This window comes from Nipponia nippon, unplaced genomic scaffold (genome assembly GCF_047370975.1).
Source record: "Nipponia nippon isolate SJK-2023a ecotype South Korea unplaced genomic scaffold, ASM4737097v1 scaffold_1, whole genome shotgun sequence".
Lineage (NCBI taxonomy): Eukaryota > Metazoa > Chordata > Aves > Pelecaniformes > Threskiornithidae > Nipponia > Nipponia nippon.
This window is the reverse complement of record NW_028262290.1, coordinates 43,826,808-43,849,444: the sequence shown is the minus strand read 5'-3', so window position 1 is coordinate 43,849,444 and position 22,637 is coordinate 43,826,808. Positions and strand designations below refer to the sequence as shown.

The following is a 22,637-nucleotide window of genomic DNA, read 5'->3' as shown; positions in this document are numbered from 1 at the left end:
GGATTGCCCAGTTCACAGATATTTCAGGTGGAAGGCTTTTTTGCTTGGTGTTCCTTTTCCTTAAGTGTTGCATTCCATTAACACTTCATATCCCAGCTCCAGGTAACAGCACAAATTTAGAATGTATAAGTGTTACACGGGGGGAAAAAAAAAAAAAACAACCAAACCAAAACAAACAACCCAGCTCCATAACTTCAAAAGAGCAAAAGAACACAATTGTCATGGGAGCAAAAGTAATAAAAAAGCATCAGCTTTACCTGCTGTTCTGCAGTGAGCGATGTTCTAATGTTCTGCATTTCTTCATTCTTTCTTTTCTCTTGTTCTTCAAGTTGCTCCAAGAACTTCATTTTTTCTTCCTGAAGCTTCTCTTGAAGTTCAGCAACCAAGCTTGATTCAACAGATGATTCCGTGGGAGGACTTAAAAGAAAATGTTTAGTCTTTAAATTTGCAGCATATACAGAGTCCCAGAATACATGAAATAAGCAAACACACACAAGTCAGAAGTTCCTTTTTGAGACATTTTTCTGAAATGTTTAATAAATACTGTATTCCAATTAAGTCATTACTAATCTTCAATTCTACTTTTCAATCATGAGCATGTTACCAAATTCTCACTCTTGGGCATTCTGTTTTTTAGTGTACTACACTGGCACTAATTTTTAAATTTTGTTGAGGGAGGGAGATTTTTGTTTTCATTTTTCTAACATAAAAGAACATGTGGAAAGTGGTAAAAAGAGGAAAAAAAGGACGTATCAACTCCCTGAAGATTCGTTGTATGTCAAAATGCAAAGCCTCCAGAACATCACATAATTAAAGCATTTCAGCAATAAATCTTATGTTAAGGAATTCAGATACGAAACACAAAACTCTGGGCTGTAGAATCTGGAGAACAGTAGTAATGATCATAACGAAAGGAAATCATCAACAGTCATTGAAGCAGGAAGAATAATGACCTTAAATGGCTCTTGAAACAGGCAATGTTACATAGGCTAAATGTTTTCCATCACTGAACCCAAAGCATTAACTACCCTCTTCTGTGTTTTGGCTTGAGTTACCAAGAACCACCATTGAAGAACACTGGGATAGACAAATCTCTTCATTGGGCAACTTTTGTGAAAAATTATTATTTTAAATTTCTATTATTCCTCTACACCAGAATCATATTTAATATAAAGAAAATCCCCCAAACCTAACTCTACATCTACATACACGCATCAGTGGTCTTCTCCAGCCAGAGCAGCCTGGAGATATGGTCTCCTGATGTTAGGTAGGCTGTGCTGAAAGCAAAACATCACGTGCTAATATACTAACACTCACAAGCACAACTCCTAATGCTAAAAATGCTCCAAGAATTCTCCTTGCTTCATAATGCAAAGCTTCTCTGTTAACACTGACGGCTACAGAACCTCAGAGACACCAGAAAGATTCAGCACAGAGAATACAAAAGAAAACTGAATTGCAGAGGAGGCAAGGAATGTCAAATTCTGATCACTGCATACTGGATGGGAGTTTGGGCATCCATGAAACCACCAGGTCCCGCCATTTCTACAGTCTTTGCTCTACCATACAATCCAGCACATACTCACCTACTTCTGTTTCTCCCATGAGTTCTCTCTATCAAGTTAAGAAAGCACAGGATAAGTTTGTCTGAGAAGTGTGAAGAAGCAGTATGCCTGCACCTTGCTTTACAAGCAACAAAAATTCACTCATATTACTCCAAGTTATCTAAACGCCAAGTTAATACATCAGCCTAATCCCAAGGCTGTTAGCTGCACTAAACCAAAGCAGGTATCATCTGCCTCTCAGGCTGCCTGGACTACTGACTATTTGCAAACGACAGCCAGGTAAAGGGTATTGTTATTCTGCAAAGGATGCTAACATACATTCCTAGTTTTTAAACCTCGGCACTATATCAGGTATTGGCTTTACACATTTAATATGCAAAGGTCTTGACAACTATGGCAATACTGACAATACCTAACTTTTTTTAGTGTTTTCAAGATACCAAAAGCACATTTCTTCACAGATCGGGGTTCCTTTGCAAGTAAACACTATAATGCTCTATGCTAAGATAACAAAGGATGCCATTTAGCAACACTACCACTGTTCTACCACATGGGCATACATTGAAGATACAAACTATTATGCAGTAGCTAAGCACTGAAAAAGCCCATAAGAAGTTGTAAATAAGAGCCCTGAAAGCCAACTGAAGTTCTCAGAGTGGCAAAATAACCTCAGAAATCAGATATAAAATAAGCAGAGAACAAAGCAAGTCATGAGACACCCAGGCAACTCTCTTATGCCACTGAGAATGCATTTTCGTGCTGGATTAAATTTCAGTTTATTTCTAAATTAAGCTTAGCTGTGAGAGAAAGCATGTGCTCTACAGAGAAGCTTCACTACTGATGGTGGTCTGATAGAAGTGGCTGGACAATACCAAGGCTGGAAGACACCAAAGCTGTAATTCAGTTTTCAAAGCAGTCATGAATCCTTTTCTATTTTTTAACATTCTGTACAATGTAATAATTCTTTTAACTAACCAGCAAACTGCTTAACAATCAAAGTCATTACAGAAATTGTGTTTTTCAGTTAATCTTGGTTAGTACATACTACATACAGTAAAAAGATTAAATAGGAGAGTTACAAATGCCTTGCAGTTTTATTATCTTTCCTAATCATGATGGCTTGAATTCCAGGCACATGATAACCAAAACACATTAATTTTCATATGCTGGTGATGCATGGGTCACAAACATTTCCTTGTCACTTCTAAATATTTTTGTTAGTTTTCATGCAAGTTCAAAAACTAAATTCCTGATACCAGTGCAACACTCGGGTGAAATTTAACAATTCATCTCCCTGTCCGTGCCTTCTGGATGGCTAACATAACATTGCTTTTGGAGAAAAGGACATTTATCTGACAAGCATACAGGCACATGCCAAATAAAAATTGGTTTCTACCATTACAAGTTAACTGCTAAACAATGACTGAGTGAGGATAACAAGTCAACTCGAATTACTGACATAGCTTCGGGTTTCAGGAACTCAAAAACCAAACAGCTAGACAGTGACTTTGAAATATTAAGACAGATTCACATAACATATATGCCTTTTGAATATAAAAACACAGCATGTCTTTATTCCTAGAGTAAAAGCCTAACAGCAGATTAAAGGCATAAAGAGCAGCCTTAGGAGGCAACACATATTTTAACATCACAAAATTAAGTTACTTGACAGAACTCATAACAAATTACTAACACTTCTTTAGACTGAAGCAGACAATATTTCTTTGAAATACATTACTATCTGTTTTATCCAGTTTGTATAAGAATACACACAGCTGTGCTCAGAAGTTGTTCAAATGTAAGTGTAGATTGTGGATTTTTAAAAAGTCTGATGACACAGCTACATCTTTTTCCTGTTCAGTCAAGTTTTTAAAACTTCTACAGTGCATTAATACATATAAAAGGAAAAGAACATAGGGTTCACGTTTTTCCTCATTTCACCATGTTTCATTAAGAGAATATTTTGTTCAATTAAGAAGGGCAGTTCTTAATTTCCTTATGTCCCAATCTTAACTCAAGAACCATAATATTATCTTGATGTATTTTTTCATACATGACATACAAAACACAGACACTGATACAACATCATTTAACAATGGATATGTTCACGTATCAAAATCCTGAGGTAATGGGACTGAAGTGGATAATTCAAGTGAAGTGGATATTCAGATTTCCCCTACACTATTTAAGTGAATCGTGCACACGTGTTGGACTCTCTGCATAACTTTCCCTGTCCTTCCTTTTTTTTTTTAAACATTACATTAATATTCAGAAGTTAAATGCTAACTTAAGTCTGTATTCATGTTCTGCAGTACTTTTCTGGGTTTTATGCCCATTCTGTCCATTTTATTGGTCTTTTCCCATTTTACATACTTGGTATATCATAATGCCTAGAAAAACAACGCTCTGTTTACGTATTGTACAAACAAGATCTATCCGCTGCGTTCCTTCACACTACAAGAACATAAATGACAAATTCTAGCATTTCAAAATAGAATACTGTTTCTAAGCAGTAGTCACATAGAAAAATTCTAGTATTTCCATTCCACAACATCATAATCTACTCTGCTGACAGGCATTATGAACTAGTAAGTAGGTAAGATATGATAAGTCAGAAAGAGTAATTCCAGGCATTTATGGCAGGGGAAAATATATTTTTCTTTTTAAAATGGAAAAACACTGCAGAAATTAACACTGAAAAACAATGATGTTAGGATGTTCTTTAGAACTATGTTGCCCACGTGTTTCATTATAAAACTCAAACTGAAGACCCTGAAATACACAACTGTGGTAGCTAAAGTCAATGGAAGTCCATGTGGCCATCAGACAGTTCTTAGTCGATCACATACATTTCCACACTTTTTCATGCCACCATTAGCACCAACAAGAGTATATAGTTAGCCAATCAAAGAAAGTTATCAGCCTAAAAACTAGCCACTGCATGCTCACACAGTGATAATACCAGAGCAAAGGATGGAAAAAGGAGAGAGAGGCTGAGACCATCAAAATCAGAACTGCAAGCAACATGCTATTGTGGAAACGCTCCTTCAACATAACATTACAAGACTGAAATAAAAAAACTCCATTGCTGGCCGGCAATAATATTGTATAAGATATTTTACAATCTTTGAGATTAACTACAGACACAGGAATATCACTATAAAACAGAAGTAACTTGAAACTTGAATATAGAAACCAACCCAGATAAACACTATTACAAATATGTAGAAATTATACTTACTGCATAGTGTATCACAAATACCATATTAATTACTTCAAAATACTAAGAAAACACAGCAACTTAATTCTTACAGTACCTCTGATTAACTTGCATCTCAAGTTGTTGTATTTTTTCCAAAAGCCCTTTTTCAGCAGCTTCCCTCTGTAATTCAATCTCTTTACAAGCAGTTTGTACTGCATCCTCTTTTTCACAATTGAGCTTCTGAATGAGCAACTGCCTGTCTTGTTCTTGGTTAGATACTAACAGTTCTTTCTCTTCCTTAAGCTTACGGATAATAGCTTCGTATTTTTCCTGCTGCTCACAGAGAGACGATTTTTCTGTTTTTTCCTTTTCTAGGGCATTTGCTTCCAACTCTAACTTACTTTGTAGTTCCGTTATTTGCTCTGAAAGTCTTTTTTCTGCTTCAGAAGCTTTTTGATGAAGAAGTGTCACTTTATTTAGTTTAGTTCTAAGCAAATTTGCTTCTTCTTCATATCTGTCCACTAGCTCAGAAATGCACTGATCTTTTTCAATTGTCATCAGAGTCCTTAGTTCTGATAAGCCCACTTGATATTCATCACTGTTAATTTGTATTTTATTGTTTAATTTATCTATCTCCTTCTTTAAGCTTTCCGTTTCCTTATGAATCTGAGATTTTAAGGCCTCTTGTTGCTGGTTTCTGCTTTCTTCCAATAGAAGCTTCATTTCATCAGTTTCTGCCTCTTTCAGGGCAAGTTCAACTTCTAATTTACACCTCAAATCAGACAGATCTGAAACTTTGAGTTGTAACTCTTCTACTTGTTGTTGTTTCTCTTGCACAACTACTGCGTGAGATTCCTGCATTTGTTCAAGTCTATGCTGGTTCTCTTTTTTTAATTTATCTAAACAGTCCTTGTGCTCAGCTAGCACCTTCTCAAATTCCTGTAAATGCCTGGCTTGTAGGTTGTTTTCCAGTTCTTTTAAATGACTTTGCTCTAAACTCTCAAGTTCTGCCCTTAGGAGTTGCAGTTTTTCATTGTTTTCAACATGAAGTTTTTTCAAGTCTTCAAGTACTATCTCACGTGACTGTCTCAGTTCCTTAATTTCACAATTTTGTGTCTCCATTTGGCATTCCAATTCAAGTAATTTCTGGTCTTTTTCATTCTGAAGGCAAACTACAGCTTCTTTCTCATTTTTCACCATTGCAAATTCATCATTCTTATTCTGAAGAACTTCCTCAAGGCCTAATAAGTCACCTTTTAACTTTGTAATCTTCTTCTTACTTTCTTCACCATCCTCCAATAATTTATTAATTTTAGTTTCATATTCACTTTTCAAAGACTGTAATTCTTTTTGATGTTTATCTTTTAGTGTTTTTTCAAGTGAAAGTTTTACCTGCTCAATAGTATTTACTATTTCTAACGAAGTGCATTTTAAAGAATTAGAAAAGTCACACTGTTCTCTTTGTACAAGTGTTCTAAAGTGGCAAAGATCTTCTTTTATACCTCTTAAATGTACCTTTGAGTCTTGGGCAATAACCCTACACTTCTCCATGCAAACACTGAGAGATGCATTTTCTACTGAAACGTCCTTTACACAAGAATTCGTATCTTGCATACGTCTACTGTCTATTGCATTGATAACCGAAGAATAAAGAGATTCCACCATCATTTCTGGACTTTGTGGATCACTTATTACATTAGGAGATACTGGATTTTCTTCTATTACAAATTCATTTACTGCTGACATAAAGTCAGATTCTGGACTTTCTGCTAATGAATCCAAGTCTAATGATCCTTGCTTAAGGGCTTGCTCCAAGTTCGGATGGGCAATAGTTTCAAAATCAAACGTATGAGCATCAATGCTGTCTGGAGACAATTCTTCTAATGGAGCTGGGGGACATACAGAAGGACACAGGGGATCCTGAAGACTGAGTGCTGGAGGAGTTCTTGAAGAGGTAGCAATTGCAGTTCCTGTTGTACTTTCCATCCTTGGTGTAGTAGCAGATTGTGGCGATGCCTGACTGTTGGAGGCCTACAAGTTATAAAACATGAAATAAACACTTAACGAAGTGATAGGCAAAAGTATTAATATTTTACATTGATTAAAAATTACCAGGCAAAACCAAGAACTTAAAAAGCCAGCCTTATTATCCGTAACAGTCCAAATTACATACGACTAAAATTTAAGTAAAAATTGCAGAACTTCAGAGAGATTTTCTAGTAGGTTTCAAAAAAGCACCATTTGTAAATACATAAATATTAAATGTTCATCTATCCAAAAGTCCTACATAGATCACATATAATGGTATTTGAAAGGGCTGAAACATAAGTTTGGATGATACAAAAAAACTGAAGTAACCAGTCAGAAACAAGCTGTTTCCTAACAGCCTACTGATTTTGGTTCTCCTAATAATTTTGTTACTAAAATATTTTTATTTTATTTTTGCTAGTACTGCTGTTAAAAATCAGTGTAATCCAGTCACTATTAATATACTAAATTAAAAAGGTTTACAAAAAGCTTTACTACAACAAAACTACTGTCTACTAATATATCAAAAACATGCATGAGAATTGTTCTGCTTGTGAGAGTGTAAGAGTAAGAGAGTATAATGAAGGGCACATTCTAATTAAAAGCAACATTCTGATTTTTCAGAATGCAAGACAACAGTCTAAGTGGATTTTTTTTTCCCCTCCATGCTGCTTCCGTCGCTCCCAATTTTTGTAATTTTGCCTCTAGACCCTGGATGCCACCAAACCTGATTCTGTATTACCAGATCCTTCAATCTTCAACTGAAAAGCTAATGGTTAGAATAACCACCCATAATCACCCATCCGTAACAGCAGCTTGTAAACCAATACAAAGATTAAGTAAAGCTTCTCCACCTTTACAGAACTGTTCTCAAATAATTCTGATCAATTCCAGTGCTTTTGATTCTTAAAAGGCTAAAAACTTACCTTCAAATCAATTTTCCAGTTAATTGTGATAACATGTTTAAATCTCATTATCATCAGTTCTTGTTCATTACCATATGAATTACAAAGCAAGATCTCAAGTTCCAGTGCATACTCTGCTGTAAAGTGTAAATTCATGCCCAGTGTTCAAAAACCAATCTTTGCTATTTCAAAGACATCATGCTTTTCTATACTGCCATGGAATATATATTTTATATAGTTAATTCAGCTGAACTTTGATTTATCATAGCTATAATGGTTGTAACTGCAGGTGAAGTTACATGCACTTATTTCTATGCATCTGAAATTCAGTAAAGCACCATTTTGAAATGCTTTAAAAAAATAATCAACCTCAGCAAGGCCTCAGAGACTGTGCAAACAGCCTGTGTTCTGTGATTGTCAAGCTTTTCAACTGTGACTAAAACTCAATTTAACTTACAGTATGATGTACCTACAAGATTACACTTCAGTTATAGATTTTCTTATCTTTGCTATTTATTTAATAGAATTAACATAATAATTTTACTGCTTGCAAGGTTTGTTTGACAGAATAAATTAAGCCTGTATTAAAGTCCTCTTCCTTTACCATCTTCACATCTACCAGAACTAGGAACAAATGGTCAACACGTAGTATATTATACTATTAACTATTAAATACAACTGGAAATATAAAAGCCCTAATGCCAACAACAATATCACCTGCAGAATCTAAGAACAAAAATATAAACCTTAAGCTTCAGCAAGTGCAGAACACATCCCAGTGGAAGCCAAAAAGCAATGTACAGCCTCAGTTTCCACCAAGGATGCATTCCGGAACAAGTTCATAACAGGATGGGTAGCGAAGCAATTTTTCCTAAGAAAATTGCAGTGAAATACACACAGTTAAAACACATAGGGAGAGTATCTGTGACACGTAGGATGAAGAGGCACAAGCAGGATCATCAGGTTCACAAACTGGAAGAGATGTTGAGTTTTTTGAATGGAACAGTGTCCTGAAAGATCTTAAATGCATTAGATTTAACAGCATAGCCCAACCATTACCTTGCTTTTCCATCCTTCATCCTTGAAGGACTTGTTTCATCTTATTCATCTGAGGAACATCACCATCTTGAAAAGAAATTGTTTGTAAAGACTCATGGGAATATTTGCAGTAAAAGATTCTCATAAGATGTTCAGTCTCAAAGGTCTGGAGATCTTTCAGAATGGTGATCTTCTCCAAAAAGCCAACACTGCCTCCAGCTGATAATCCTGATGATCCTGCTTGTGCCTCTTCTGCAAACCATCCACACTGTCTCCATGCATTTAAATCATGTCTGGTGTTGTTTAGTACATTAGTTTTTATGGGAGAAATTTTTGCTATCCATTGAACTCAGCTACTTGACTGGTGACAGTTAGTGGAGCTGGGCAATAAATGGTCAGCAACAGAACTCCAAAAAAACCCAGACAGAAGTGACAGATATCAGACTGCTGATCTATAAATAGCCAATTTCTGTTTTCTCAATCTTTTACAAATGGCTGCTACCCAGAAAGGGACCCTATTCTTCTCTGTACCATGTAAATGTTCTCTTAATGGAGATGTAGTGTGACTGAATTCTGAACTGAGATTTAGGAAGAACCTATTTCCAGTTCTGACACTCATCTACATAGCAGAGCTGCATTTATATCTCACCTCCATTAGCCTTTGCATCTGTATGAAAGTAAACCATACAATGGTTTTGAAATCCAATGATGAAAACACACTGTAAAAAAACCTTATGCTCATTATATACAAAATATTGTCTTTGGTTACCAAAAATGAACCCAGGACATGAGACAAAAAAAAGCTAAAGGGAAACGCTCCTTTTGTTAAAGGTACTATTAGTCCAGGTTTAAGCATTTCCCTTGGGTTTAATTTCAGCTTGCTGCTTATCTAAGAAAACTCAGAAAAAGAAATATTGAAGGATACTGTATATGCTGATACATGCCTGGATTCAAAGCATATGCTTTAAGTGACAAACATTTAACATTGATAAACCAGAGCTTTAACAGAAATAAAAGCTAGCAACACAGATGACAGCAAGCACATACTAAAAAAAGCACTTCAAAGACTTTGAATATTAGAAGGCCCTACAGAAAGCCACATGCAAAGGCAAGATGTTATCTACTTTTGGCACCCCTGCAGAATCATCCTAGAAGGTAAAGACTAAGAATATAGCATGAAGAAGAAAAACAAAAAAAAACCCAGTCACTGTGTGGAGCAATATTCTACTGAGCTTGGTTTCCTCATGACCTAGGGCTGTAACAAATTCCATGCCTCTGCAGTGGCTGCTGTGAGCTGGGTCTATAGTTAGAATACCAGATTACTGCCTACTGAAGAGTTAAACATCATATTTTTGAGTAGCTGAAACTATATGGAAGACTTTGTTTACTGTTGCCTGTTTCCCTCAGAAGCTGGTGCCTGCCATCTAGTCTACTTACAATCTACAGGCAGCAATGCATGCGTATGTCATACACTAATTCCTGTGATGAAAAAGGAAAAGGAGTCAAGAGCAAACAAAAAATGGAAAGCAGAGACAGAGAAGCAGAGTTAATTTTTAAGTTCTTAGGTGTTGCTGGATTCAGGTGTTGCCTGGTTCTAGTTATGTTACTATGACAAACATAGTCAGGGAACGGGGCAATTCTTGGAAGGATTACAGTATTTGAATTTCAAACGCAACTAGAACAAATGGCAGATTCATAATCTCATTTGAAAAGCCAGCTCCTCTTACAAGGGAAACTTCTAATACCAAAGGATTGCATATGTTAATCTACTAAAAACTAAACCTACGAACCATGGAGAAGACACCTTAATCGTCTTACCTGACTCCTATGGGGACCTTAACTTTCTCCTGGACATCTTTAACCCAATCACTGATCTGTTTAAACTTTGTCTGTATTACGGAAATGAGAGAGTACAGCAATATCTTTGGCATGAGACCATTAAATTACAAAGAATAGAGCAGAAAACTTTAAAAAAGAAAACAGATTTCAAAGTAGTAACAAATTAAGCAAAAATCAAGAACGATGTTCTTTAACTACTCCGATGTAATACTAAAAAAAGAAATTGGATATCAGATAGAGAAGCATGTCATCATTTACGTTCTATGAACCTGAAAGCTGAAATAATAAGAGTTATGGGGACACTTAAAAAGAAATGCTACCAACATCCCCAGTAATGTACTGGATCTCCTCTCTGACTTGCTCTTTGCTCATTTGTCTGCAGCCACAGCTTTTCTCTCCTGCATAAAGCAACTATCAAAAGACCAGCTGCTGTGGCTGATGCAGTAGGATGAACTCTCACCTGACCATGACAGAGCTAAACTGCTGCACTACCAACAAGCCAGGGAAAATACCCCAGTCCAACTTAAAGAACCAGGCTTCTGCTGCCACTTGTATGGAAAGCAAAGTTGGGGCCAAATGTGTCTCCTTGGGAGAGGACAAGAGCAACATTCTGCTATATGGGCAACACTCAACGCCTGCACAGTCATCGCCAACTCTGCATCAAACTGGGACAATATCTCACAGTTCACCAACAGAATGTGTAGGTGCATGAAGCTGTAGACATCTTCAGGACTATTAAATGTTTATTCATCCTTCTAATTATATACTGTAAATTCCCAGCAATCCTAAGGATAAGAAAATAACATTTTCAAATTATTTCAGTAATTCTATGCAAAAAAAAAGAACACAGGCAAAAGTAATATAATTTAAAAAGCACTCCTAGACCATCTGTGGAATAAAGCAACACAGAGAAAGACCTAGTATCTTTCATCAAGTAGTAACAACAGCAGTGTCATTGAGAAGGAAAAAAAACCTGACAGATCTATTTGCTTCAATTCCAAAAAAGAGTTCAAATGAATCATTGAAATTACACAGAGATGGGCATTTTCAAGATGACATCATAAATGGCCCAGCTCTGACTGTGCAATGCAATTTACTCTAAGGAAAGAGACAATTATCCAAATCTGTCTAAGCACTTGACATTTCTGAGTCAGCCAAGAATTCAAACTGGCCAAAGCACAGCCAAAGAGAAGAGTGGGAAGAACAGATTCTCCTGATTTGGCAAACATCTTTTTTGTGCAGCCAGACACTGATAAAAATTTCTCTGATAAGCAAGTCTAAACCAAAAAGGGCAAACTATCAAGACTTGTACAAGTAAGGCACCTTTCCGGTTTATTTTTCCACTGTTATTATGTATATTTTTGGATTAAAAGTTACCCTTTTATTTCACACTCTTCTGACAATGCAAGCTTTAGTGAAAAATGAATTCGTTAGAACACCTGCCACTATCCTGGTTTTTTATGAGATAAATTTCAGGATCCTCCAAGTTGGGGGTGGACTTCTGTATGTCAGAGCATGGTCTGTTGGAAGAGCATGTTCAGAAAACTCTGAGATTTCATAAAATTTACACCACTCCTAGCCATTCTGTTGGCTAATACAGTGATCAGGCCCTAACACTTCTGTTCTTAACGGCTGTTCACATAAAAATGAATCTTCATAAAGACAGAAAAGAGCTAAGATACAACATAAATGACACATCTTTTTTATACTACAGAACAAAGAGCAGCCCAGATCTCATATTTTACATAAATGAAAGATTTCCAGTAAATCTCTTGTTAAAGTTCCAGAGGATTAAGAAGATAGAGGACTTCACGTCACCTGGTTTAAGCACGAATTTGCTAATTCAAAATTGAACATGCCCATAACCTCAGCGGTTACAGAAGATGCTTTTAGTCAGCATCAAAATGCATACAAACACACTGTGGATGGTAACACGGAGTCCTACAAGAATGACATGTTTTTTCTACAGCAAAATTTGAAGCAGTCAACTTCACATATAATTTTAAGCATTGCTAAATTCACCTGGGGTTTCACTGGGACCGGCTACAGTCAGAAGCTAAAAGGACCCTGTTTGGCATGTTATGAAAGTCAGAGGCTGAACGCATAGAAGCAATCAAAAATGAGTGGCAGAAACAGAGTTTCTAGTGGAAGGAATCTGCTTGACAGGCAGAGTGAAACTAGGAAGAGTTTTTTGCCGTCTGTTCCTTCTATACTCAAAGAAAGAAACCGCGCATATTTCTTCCCTTCCCCAAAAAGCAGGACTGCAACAAAGGAGTAAATGACACATCAATATTCAGTCTAATGGGGACAACCAATCAAGGCCCTAAATTCTCCTTAACTGCTTGTGCCAAAAGGACTTCAAGGAGCAATGCAAACATCTACAGAAGTAACAAACAACTTCACTGAATACAAACTAAAGCAACAAAGGCAAAATGCACACATTCTGTACACAGAAGCTTGAGAAAATGGCAGAAAGCAGAAATATTAACAGAGTAATTCTACAATTTCCGTGGAATATAAGTACCTGTTATATGTTCAGAAGATATTTAATGTCTTTTGACTATTCTCTAGATAGACTCACTTTACTAGTTGGAGAGCTCAAAATTCTCAGAATATTTACTAGTATGTGATTCGAAAGGAAACTTATTATGCAGTTATGAGACCAACGAATCTTTACATCTGGAAAAAACAAAGTTTCTTTCTGAAGAGGTTGATAAAACAATACTATGGAAATATTCTACTCTTTTGAATAGAATATTCTCTTTTCTTGGTAAAGAAAAACAAAAATACCTTTTGTTCATTCAGCAGGTCTGTAATGGTTTGTGACATTTCATCCAAACTCTGTGCTGCTTTTACCAGGTTATGCAGAGCACGTACATGCTGGTGAAGAGGTTCAAAGTCACAAAGTATGGGAACCCTTAAAAACAGTATAGGATTAAAAATTTTTTTCCACATTGTTAATCTAATATTCAAATATATTAAATTACTATGTGTATATTCCAACAAGACTAAGCTTCCCTCTATATAAGGCTTGTGCTTTCTTCAATTCATCTATTTTACATGGAAAATCCACTAAACCCACACGGTATTTGTGTTTTAAATGAAGAACTTGAGAGCTTTTAAGGAGTAGATAATGATAAACACAACGATGGGGAAGTACTATATCAGAGCCTTTCCTTCTGAGGAAAACATTTACCAGTAGTACCTAGAGTTACAGTAACAGAAGAGAATTGACAGTGATTAGATCTGTAATTCAAGCACTTATGTTTGCAAATTACTCTATTCTTCTCTCCAGTTGGATTCTCTCCAATCCAGCTCTTCCTGTAGCTATTAATTCTCTACTATTTTATTTTAATGATAGGTAACCTAAATTAAGACTGATTAATGTGTCGTGATCACATTGCAAGTGTTGCAAGATAAGCTTTCAATTGCAAGTCTTCTAAACCTCTGGAAAACCAACATTTATATCATTTTTCTTGACAGTCCCTATATACAGAATTTTTAATTTCTTCAGGAATAGGTCCACTGAAACCATGAAGCAAGAGTTCATTTACACCAACAATATAATAAAAGCAGATTGCACTTCAACATATTTTGAATTCCCTATTCAATACACAGGGCAAGTGGCATCTAGTGTATTTTTGTAGAATTAAGGTTTCAATAATTGCTCAAACATGTAAGTTGAGAAGACTGAAGGATTGTAAGTAAACAGAAGCATCATTTTAATTATGCAGCTCAGGGGTTCAGTGCTGATAGAAAAGGACTCTGTCCTGGGTCTCAGTTTACCTATTGCTTGATTTTTAGATGTTAAATGAAAATACCCAAGAAGTTTCTTCTGAGGCTTAGTTTCTACCAAAGTGTGTGACAGCTTTGCCCACTTGAGTTCCAAGTCCACCACTATCATCCATATTTTCACCAATGTAACCCTGAGCCCAGAAACCAGGAGGAACATGACATAATCCCACCTCTATTGCCATCAAGTGGAAAGCTATGTCACTACAATTCTGACCAACTAAAAAAGTTTGGTTAGTGATTGGTTTTCCGACAACAGCTAGGCAAAATTCTTCCTGAACTCAGTCCAAATTTCCCAGGAAGGTTGTAAAATTCTCACAAACCTGAAAATTAGGCAAGTATCAGCAATATGACACTACAGTTTGCATTTTTTTCCTGCAGAATCACTAAGGAGCAAGCCTAAAAGCATAACATGAGAAATTAAAAGGGTACATCAGCTGTATCATGATCTAGGGCAAATCCATTGTCAAGTAGACTAAGATCACTATACTTATTGTTAATTCCAGCAGCAATACCAGAAGGATGGCCAGGAATTCTGAATCAAGAAGAATGCCAGTACAAAATAGAGGTCAAAACAGCAGTGAATTCAGCTCCCGCACTGTGCACCAATAACAGGCATCAGGCTGATACTGTTGGTGAACCTGACAGATGACAGTGGAGCATTCTCCTTTTGGATGTACCTTATCATCCTTTGTGAGATTGCAGCCTTTGGTCTGAAAAATGCAATCTCAGCAAATCTCTAACTGCAGATCTCTTCTAGCACAAGGACGATGGATATATGCAGCATCTGACTGTGGTCATACTGACAGACAGATCTCTTCCTAGACAGAACCTTACATCGAACTTGCTACTGCCTGTTTCTTGCCCATTATCTTGGTTGGCATTTCTCTGTCCAATTGCTACAGGTTTAAACCATATGAGTTTGAAAGCTCACTCTAACAGTCAACTTTTCCAGAAAGAGGCACTTACAGAATACACCTTTTAGTAAAATACGTCTGTCAAAGAAGAAACAATAACTGAATACAGGAGATCTCTACGATCTCATGCTGGGCTAAAGAAATTTATTTTATTTCCTCCAGAATACCAGATTAACAATGGGCAAATGAAAAAAAGAAAAAAAAAAATCTAACTCTTATCTGACAAAACACACATGAAGTTACGAGTTTACTTCAGTTTAAAACTAACAAGAGTTTTTTGGGTTTTAGCTATGACGCAGCTCAGAAGAATGTCCAACATCTTTTACACCTCAATACAGAATACCTGTGTTCAAATCATCTGAGCTTAAGTACATGAAGCATATAGGTAATATATATTTGCATTAAGTCATCGAAGAGCATTGATTAAGAATGGTATTAGTTGAAAAAAAAAAAAATACCCTTGTCTGTTCCTTAAGAAAAATGAATTGTGGTTAGGAGCAAGACAGAAAGAGAAGTTGTTTCCATAGCACACAGTTTAAAAAAGTGATTTACCTGAGAAACGGCTGTACTTCTGAAGGACAAAATGACTGCAAAAACTGCAAGTCACTTAATGAGATATCTGGAAGCTCACTGTCAAATCTGCGAGGTTTTCGTGTCTGTATTAAGAAAAAAATTAATTTACACATTGTTAAGGTAAATAATATCAAGATGACTAAGGAAGGATTAAAAAAGAGCTTAATAACACAGAAAAGTTGCAGTTAAACTGATCTCTCTCTCAAAAGATTTCATACTTTTTTTAAAGGAACCATATCTGGCCCTACTCCCACCCCCCTAAAAAAAAATTCATTTACATTTATAGCCATTAATTCTATCAATAGTGCCCTGGGGAGCAGTACTTCCTCTCTATTACCAAGCTTCATAAACATTAAGGACATGTTTAAAAAGTTAACGGATAAGAGATGGCGCTGAAGCTTTACTTATTGTACTACTAAACACACAGTCAAGTATTCAGTTCAGTATTTAACATGCTGAAACAAGTAGCATTCTTATTTTTCCAAGTATCCTTTCAAAAAAAAAAAAAAAGCTGCAAAGGAGAAGCTGAAAAGGTTAAGTGAGACAAAGTGAGATGGCAACACTAGAATCAGGGAGAGTTATCTTACTTGAATTAACCAAGCTGTATGAAATCAAAGTTAACAGGCAATGCTTGATTACAGCTATACTTTTTCATCCCTTCACGTTATCAGCCAATAAAGAGATGAAAATGCTTTTCCACTCATCCAGTGATTACAGAAAAACATGAAAGCCTTTTCTTTGCTTTTACCATCCAATTAATTTTATGGATCTATTATTCAGAAGAGTGGATTAGATGACCAAATTATCCCTACTGGCTTCTTTTTTCTGATCATTAATGGCAATTTTTTGTTCAATACCACACTCCTTCTTAAAAAAAAAAAAAAAAAAAAAAAAAAAAAGGAGTACTAAGTTGACATTTCCTCTCCCACCACACTGCAAGTTACGAACTAATGTTAATATAGGTCACTCGAAACAGCAAAGAACACTAGCTCCCAGCTTTTTCGACTATCAGAGCAATGTGAGAGGCATATAGCTTGAATGAATTAAGCTTAGGTTTTTAATTTATGGAAGTACTGTTTATAAAAATGAAATAAAAACCAAGAAGATATTGAGTACATACACAAAAGGATGGAGGCCAGGAGTCAAGTCCTCTAAATAAACGGTTCCTTAGAAAAGACTTCCCTGAGTAAAGAAAAAATGGTTACTGAAAAGAAAGAAATGCAACATACAAACAATGCCTCAAGAGAAAACAATTAAGCTACTGCAGTTTAACAACTGAACTAAATTTGAAAGCATTACTAACTATGTCATTTCTTGGCAACATAAAAATCACAAGTGACCATAGAATTTGACATAAAACCCACCATGAAAGTAGAACTTCTCACTTCATTGCAGCCTCTTTTTCTTAATGTTCACCCCTATAAAAGCCTCAACTCCTTTTTCAAATTTTCATTGTAATCTTGCTAATCTCCTTTCCAAAATTTTTATAACCTTTTGCTCATTTTCTTATTTTAGTAGTTCACTCAGAACATAAGTTGCATATTTTGCAGAAAAAAGAAAAAAAAAAACCAGACTTCTTTTACCAGCAACTTCATTTTTAATTTATTTTTTTAACCTCTGATCAAGCTCTTTAGACATGGGTCTTCATTCTTGTTTTTCTTCTGAAGTAGTACAGAAGTCATCATAACAATACTCAAATATTCAGTAATGGTTTCAAGAATGTTACTTAAAAGAACAGTAAAGCTTGCAGAGCACGTTCAAACAGAAACTGCATTCAAATGTAATAATTAGAAATCTTATCTTTTACAAACATTAAGCTAATTAGGACTTTCACAGTATTTTGGATAATCTGTATGAAACAGTTCATTAATTTAATAGAAAAATTTATAGAAAAATATTTTGTTCATAATAGGACCATCTGGCACACTGCATGCATTTTCGATATAAGCAAAAAAAAAGGTATTTAATCTACAACATAATTAAAGTATTTTAACTACAAAGACAAAAGTTATACTTAACCACAATTCTGATTTCACAGAAGAGAAAGTACTTACTGAACAGTTTACCAAAAGAGTCCCTTTTTGCCTTTTCAGCTTCATATAGGTGTTTCCCATCTTTTATTAAAGCACCCGCCCACTGTGGAAGGGAAAACATGTAGTTAGTTGTTAACCGATATATTGACACAAAGCTTTGGTCTCGAAGTTTTACTTACTTACCTCCCTGTAGTGTTTTATGAACGTTTTTCTCCTCACAACCTCAACAACAGCTAGACAGTACATTTGAGGAACAGTACTGAGAGCCTCTACAACCTTGACCCTTTCTAGGAGCTCTGTTACAAGACGAAGCAATGCTTGTAGTTTCTCTCCATCTTGGTCAGCATGAAGCATTACAAAACAACACCACCTACAAAAGTAGTTTACACTTTAGAAGATAACAACTTAGTAATCTTTTCTGCATTTAAATTTCACTAAGATTAGCAACATGTCTGGATGAACTGAACAATGACATCATTTTACATGGGACAACAAGAGGCTATCTGGAAGTACCAAACAATTCAAAATTCAGTAGTTGCCTTGCAGTTCCCTGTTAAATTCTCACAGTAAGATAACTAAACAGTGCTCAAAAAATGACACTTACCATCATTTGAGTTAAGGCATTGTTTTTGACAAGTAATTCTCTTAGCATACATAACCTTAGAAGGAATGACATTATAACTTTCTCCAGAAGAATTAAAAAAAAGCTGGTACCTCCAGAGCAAGAAGAGACTACTTTTTGCTTATAAATCTTAAAACTACTTCTTGAAAAGCACTAGAAAAATATTAAGAGTAAAGAGACTGTTTAGGAAGTTCACACCATCTACTCGCACACTACAAATTACAGCCACAAATTCCCACACCTTGTAACCAGGCCTTCAATTATCTTATTGATGCAATCAATACATTAATTTCAAGCACAGCCACCCACATAACTAAATCACAGGATAACTACTGCAAAGGCGATCAGTTGGTGTGTTTGAGGGGAAACATTACAGCAACTTTGCCAGCAGAGAAGGCATAAGGTGGAGGTATCTCTCCTAAGTAACAAAAAAATAAAAATTGTTTTTCTTGACAGAAGTGAAGTGAAAGAACAAATACAAACAAGTCAACATTAAGCCACTAGGAACATAGTATATACTAACAGAGAAACTACAAGACATGCACTGTTGACTTTCTTATAGTAACAATTAGCAAGAAGTAAAAAGAAGGCATTATATGAAGCCAACAAGAGGCCGGTTCAAAACACAAAGGGAAATACATTTTCCACGCAACATATAGTTAAGTTCAGAACTTGCAAAAAACAGGAGTTTGTGGATTCAAAAAGAAGTTGGACTAGTTCATAGAAAAAAAAAAAAAAACCTTTCACCAGCAATTAAACACAGAAGAGCTGCTTCTAGATCAGATATTAATTTTCTCCTCTAACAATATTTAGATACAGTTTTTTCCTCATTATTAGATTCCCATTATGGTCATTTTCTACTAACTGCTACTGAAGACAAGCTAGAAGAACCTTTGGTTTGACTCAAGACAGAGTGGGTTTGTTTGTTTGGGGGGGGTTTGGGGGAGGTGAAAGTCAGGGCCAGTCGTCTTTGGGGTTTTTTTTGTTTGTTTGTTTTGTTGGGGTTTTTTGTTCTTTTTTTTACAGCTATGCTTTATTTTCCTCTTCAGATCAATCCTCTTTTGCATTCACTCTCCACACCTCACTAGCTTATTCCTTACAAAGTGAGGTAAATCTTTTCCTTTAATAACTCATTAATTAAGTGTATACTACACAAACTCTTTAACATATAGGGAATGAAAGTTATATTTATGGCATCCTAGGTTCTACGTACTATCCCTAAATACCTGCTGCAGTGAAAAATGGTGCAAAAAAGTCATCTTTTCATTGGGTTAAGAGCAGATGCATATGCAATAAAGACAAATTCACATTTTGATTTACCTAGCAGTAATTTGTTTTACAAACACAACAGGATCTTTGTCACTATTGCACTGTTGATTTTGGTTTACTTCTTCCTGCATCTTGCACCTGCCTCATCTATACAAACTGCAAACTCTTCAAGAAGGAAAAAAAACCAAAACAAACCCTACTTGATGCACATCCAGCCTGCAAGTCTAACAGGGTCACAATGTTGCCTAATTATTAGTTGCTAGCATAAACAAAGTTTTTTCTTCCAAAAATTAAATTCTGTATGCTTTTTCTACATATCTCACATAACAAATTACCTAAAGCTTAATCATGAAGTGTAGTAGCATGAAAAATTATTTCCCATTGAGCAATATAGTGTACTTTCTGCCTTCCATGTTATACAGTAATGATACTTACATGAAAAATTATTATTTTTACTGGCTGTGACTGGATGTAATTATTTTTCATGAACTACAAGTAAATCAAACTACTGGCATGTTTTTCTGCTTTGATGTGATCACAAGCTACTGAAGAGTGTTTCACTTATGCTTATTATAATCCTTTGAAAACATTGATATAATTGCCAGGCAAATTTTAAATAAGATACTGACAGCTTCTGAGGTTGATGAAAGGAGAGGGTATTGTAGGTTCTTGGATATTGTTTTATTGATATGAAGACCATTTAAACTCTAATAGAAGTTTCTCTTAAAATAATATTGTTTCACACTTACAAAAAACTTCATACACAAACTGAAGTGATCCAACTTTTATTTTCTCTTCCATTAAGAAAAACTCTATGCATTACCAAAGATTTTCTTAAGACACATTCTTTAAACAGTCTTGATACAAGTGGAAGAAATATAAAGTTGAAAAGTTGTAACTTACTTCAGTCTGACTTGTAGATTATTTGCAAGCTCCTGTTTGGCAGTGGTACATTTCTGTTTAATATCTAACAGTTTTCTGTGATTAGTTAACATAATCATCAGCTGATTTGCATGACTCAAACACAAATCAGGCAGCACGGAAGGATCTTTCAAGTTCTCAGCTCTCTTCTGATTAGCCAAAAATCCCTAGAGGAAGAGAGACACATCTGTTACACAATCTTTGTAACAATCAAAAAGCATGGAAATGATCCATCTTCTCTGTAAGAGTGCAAGCATTTTAATAAGCTTACTATAACCATTGAGGAGTATAACAGAATGCTACATAGAGAATTCAAGGGTCAAAGTCGCTTTCTTTTCATTCTATAATCCAGTACAAATAAATCTTATCTGATATTTCCTTCTTGAACAGTTACATAACCCTATAAGAACTTCACACAACTAACCAACACCAGTGGAAGATCACAAAAGATAATGCAGCAGAAAAGTAGCTACTAGAATGGAGGGGACCAACCATAATTCTAATTTCTGTAAACAACCAACTTGTTAACTTATGGCATATATAAGATTTAACATCAACTTAGAGCATATTCAGTACTACTGTGGGCTAAAGAATATATTTTTTGCATAAGGAAATTCATACATGAAGCTAATTCTTCTTGAGAGCCAAGATCGCAGCTAGACATCTTATTTGCACATAGGAGTTGGGCACGGCAAAGAATTATATGTTGTGAATGATAACAAGCAACCCCTAAAAGGGTGGGGGGCAAAACAGGGAAGATGGACTGCCTTAGATAAAGATGTCTTACATGGCTGCTTACCAGAGGTAACATACGTAGATGTACACAGAAGAGACAAGGAAGACAGGGGGCTGCTGGCGTAACAACTAGTGTGCCAGGCCATTGTTGTCTTCTTCAACAGATAAGAGAAAATACTGCCGGAAACACTGTGGTGCTTTAGGCAAGAAAATACCACCCAACAAGACCAATTTTAGCTTTGATTTTGTCCACATTCATATCATGTCTCTGACACGTCACTTGAACATTACAGTGGTCACTACATTTGTAGGTCTACAAGCTTGTTTATTTAGCCTTTGTTTTCTTAATAAAAGGATTCAAAACGAGACAATAGTTTTAAGTGTTTCTTTCTGAAGCTGAAGTAGATGAGAACAGTAAACCATAGAGAGTTATATAAAACTGCTGAAAAATGAAACCACTGTCATTACTGATTTGATATTGAATGTAAAGCAATCTTGTCATAAGATTCTATAAAACACATTTGCAAAACCTGCAATAAATATTTATATCCTAGTGAGAACAGCACAGAAATCAAACTAAATGTCAAACAAGTATATTAAGTTTAATGAAAAGGAAAGGAAAAAGACACACATTGAAGATGGAGGGGAATACTGAAGAGTCAACCATTTACTAAACTCTGAGCAACTTAGGTACTAAATGAACAAGGATCCTCTGGGAAACAAAAGCAGGTTGCAAACATTTTAACTGTATGTATTATCCAAGCCAAGTGAATGGAAACCAGAAAAGGTGGGAAGAACTGTTGTTGAGATGAAGAAGAGGACAGCCCCACCAAAAGAACTTGGGTTGTTTAGTCAAGGAAGGCAAAGACATTGAAGAAACATGCTGTGATAATCGTTAGGGAATTGCCAAGCACCAAAATGAAAAGCAGTATAGGCATAAGAGCATACAGATTTGAACTAGCCAAGAGTACTTTCAGATCTGAGATTAACGGATGTTTATAAACATTAGGACAATCATATTGTCTACAACTTTGCAACAGGAATAGAGAAGTCAAGAAAACAATTGTTTTTAAATAGCAGCTCAGTAAGCTTTTTAAAAGAATCACATGGCATGGAGCCTGAAGTTACATAAAACTGGATGCAGTGAGCTAGAAAATCCCTTCCAGCTTTACTCTCAGTTCCAAAAGGCTATTCATAA

The 22,637-nt window shown here is 35.6% G+C and overlaps 1 protein-coding gene across 10 annotated transcripts in view; it reads right to left on the bottom strand.

Annotated features, from left to right (window-relative positions):
- RB1CC1 (RB1 inducible coiled-coil 1) overlaps window positions 1–22,637 on the bottom strand; it is an 82,699-nt gene that overhangs the window by 18,187 nt on the left and 41,875 nt on the right. For all 10 annotated transcript variants that reach the window (XM_087753399.1, XM_087753409.1, XM_087753391.1 and 7 more), the window contains 8 exons: window positions 20,687–20,871; window positions 18,076–18,262; window positions 17,914–17,995; window positions 16,980–17,041; window positions 15,839–15,942; window positions 13,368–13,494; window positions 4,883–6,798; window positions 258–417 (listed from right to left, as the gene is read on the bottom strand). In XM_087753399.1, the coding sequence (XP_087609525.1) occupies window positions 258–417; window positions 4,883–6,798; window positions 13,368–13,494; window positions 15,839–15,942; window positions 16,980–17,041; window positions 17,914–17,995; window positions 18,076–18,262; window positions 20,687–20,871 (2,823 nt within the window). The remainder of the gene's footprint in view (window positions 1–257; window positions 418–4,882; window positions 6,799–13,367; window positions 13,495–15,838; window positions 15,943–16,979; window positions 17,042–17,913; window positions 17,996–18,075; window positions 18,263–20,686; window positions 20,872–22,637) is intronic.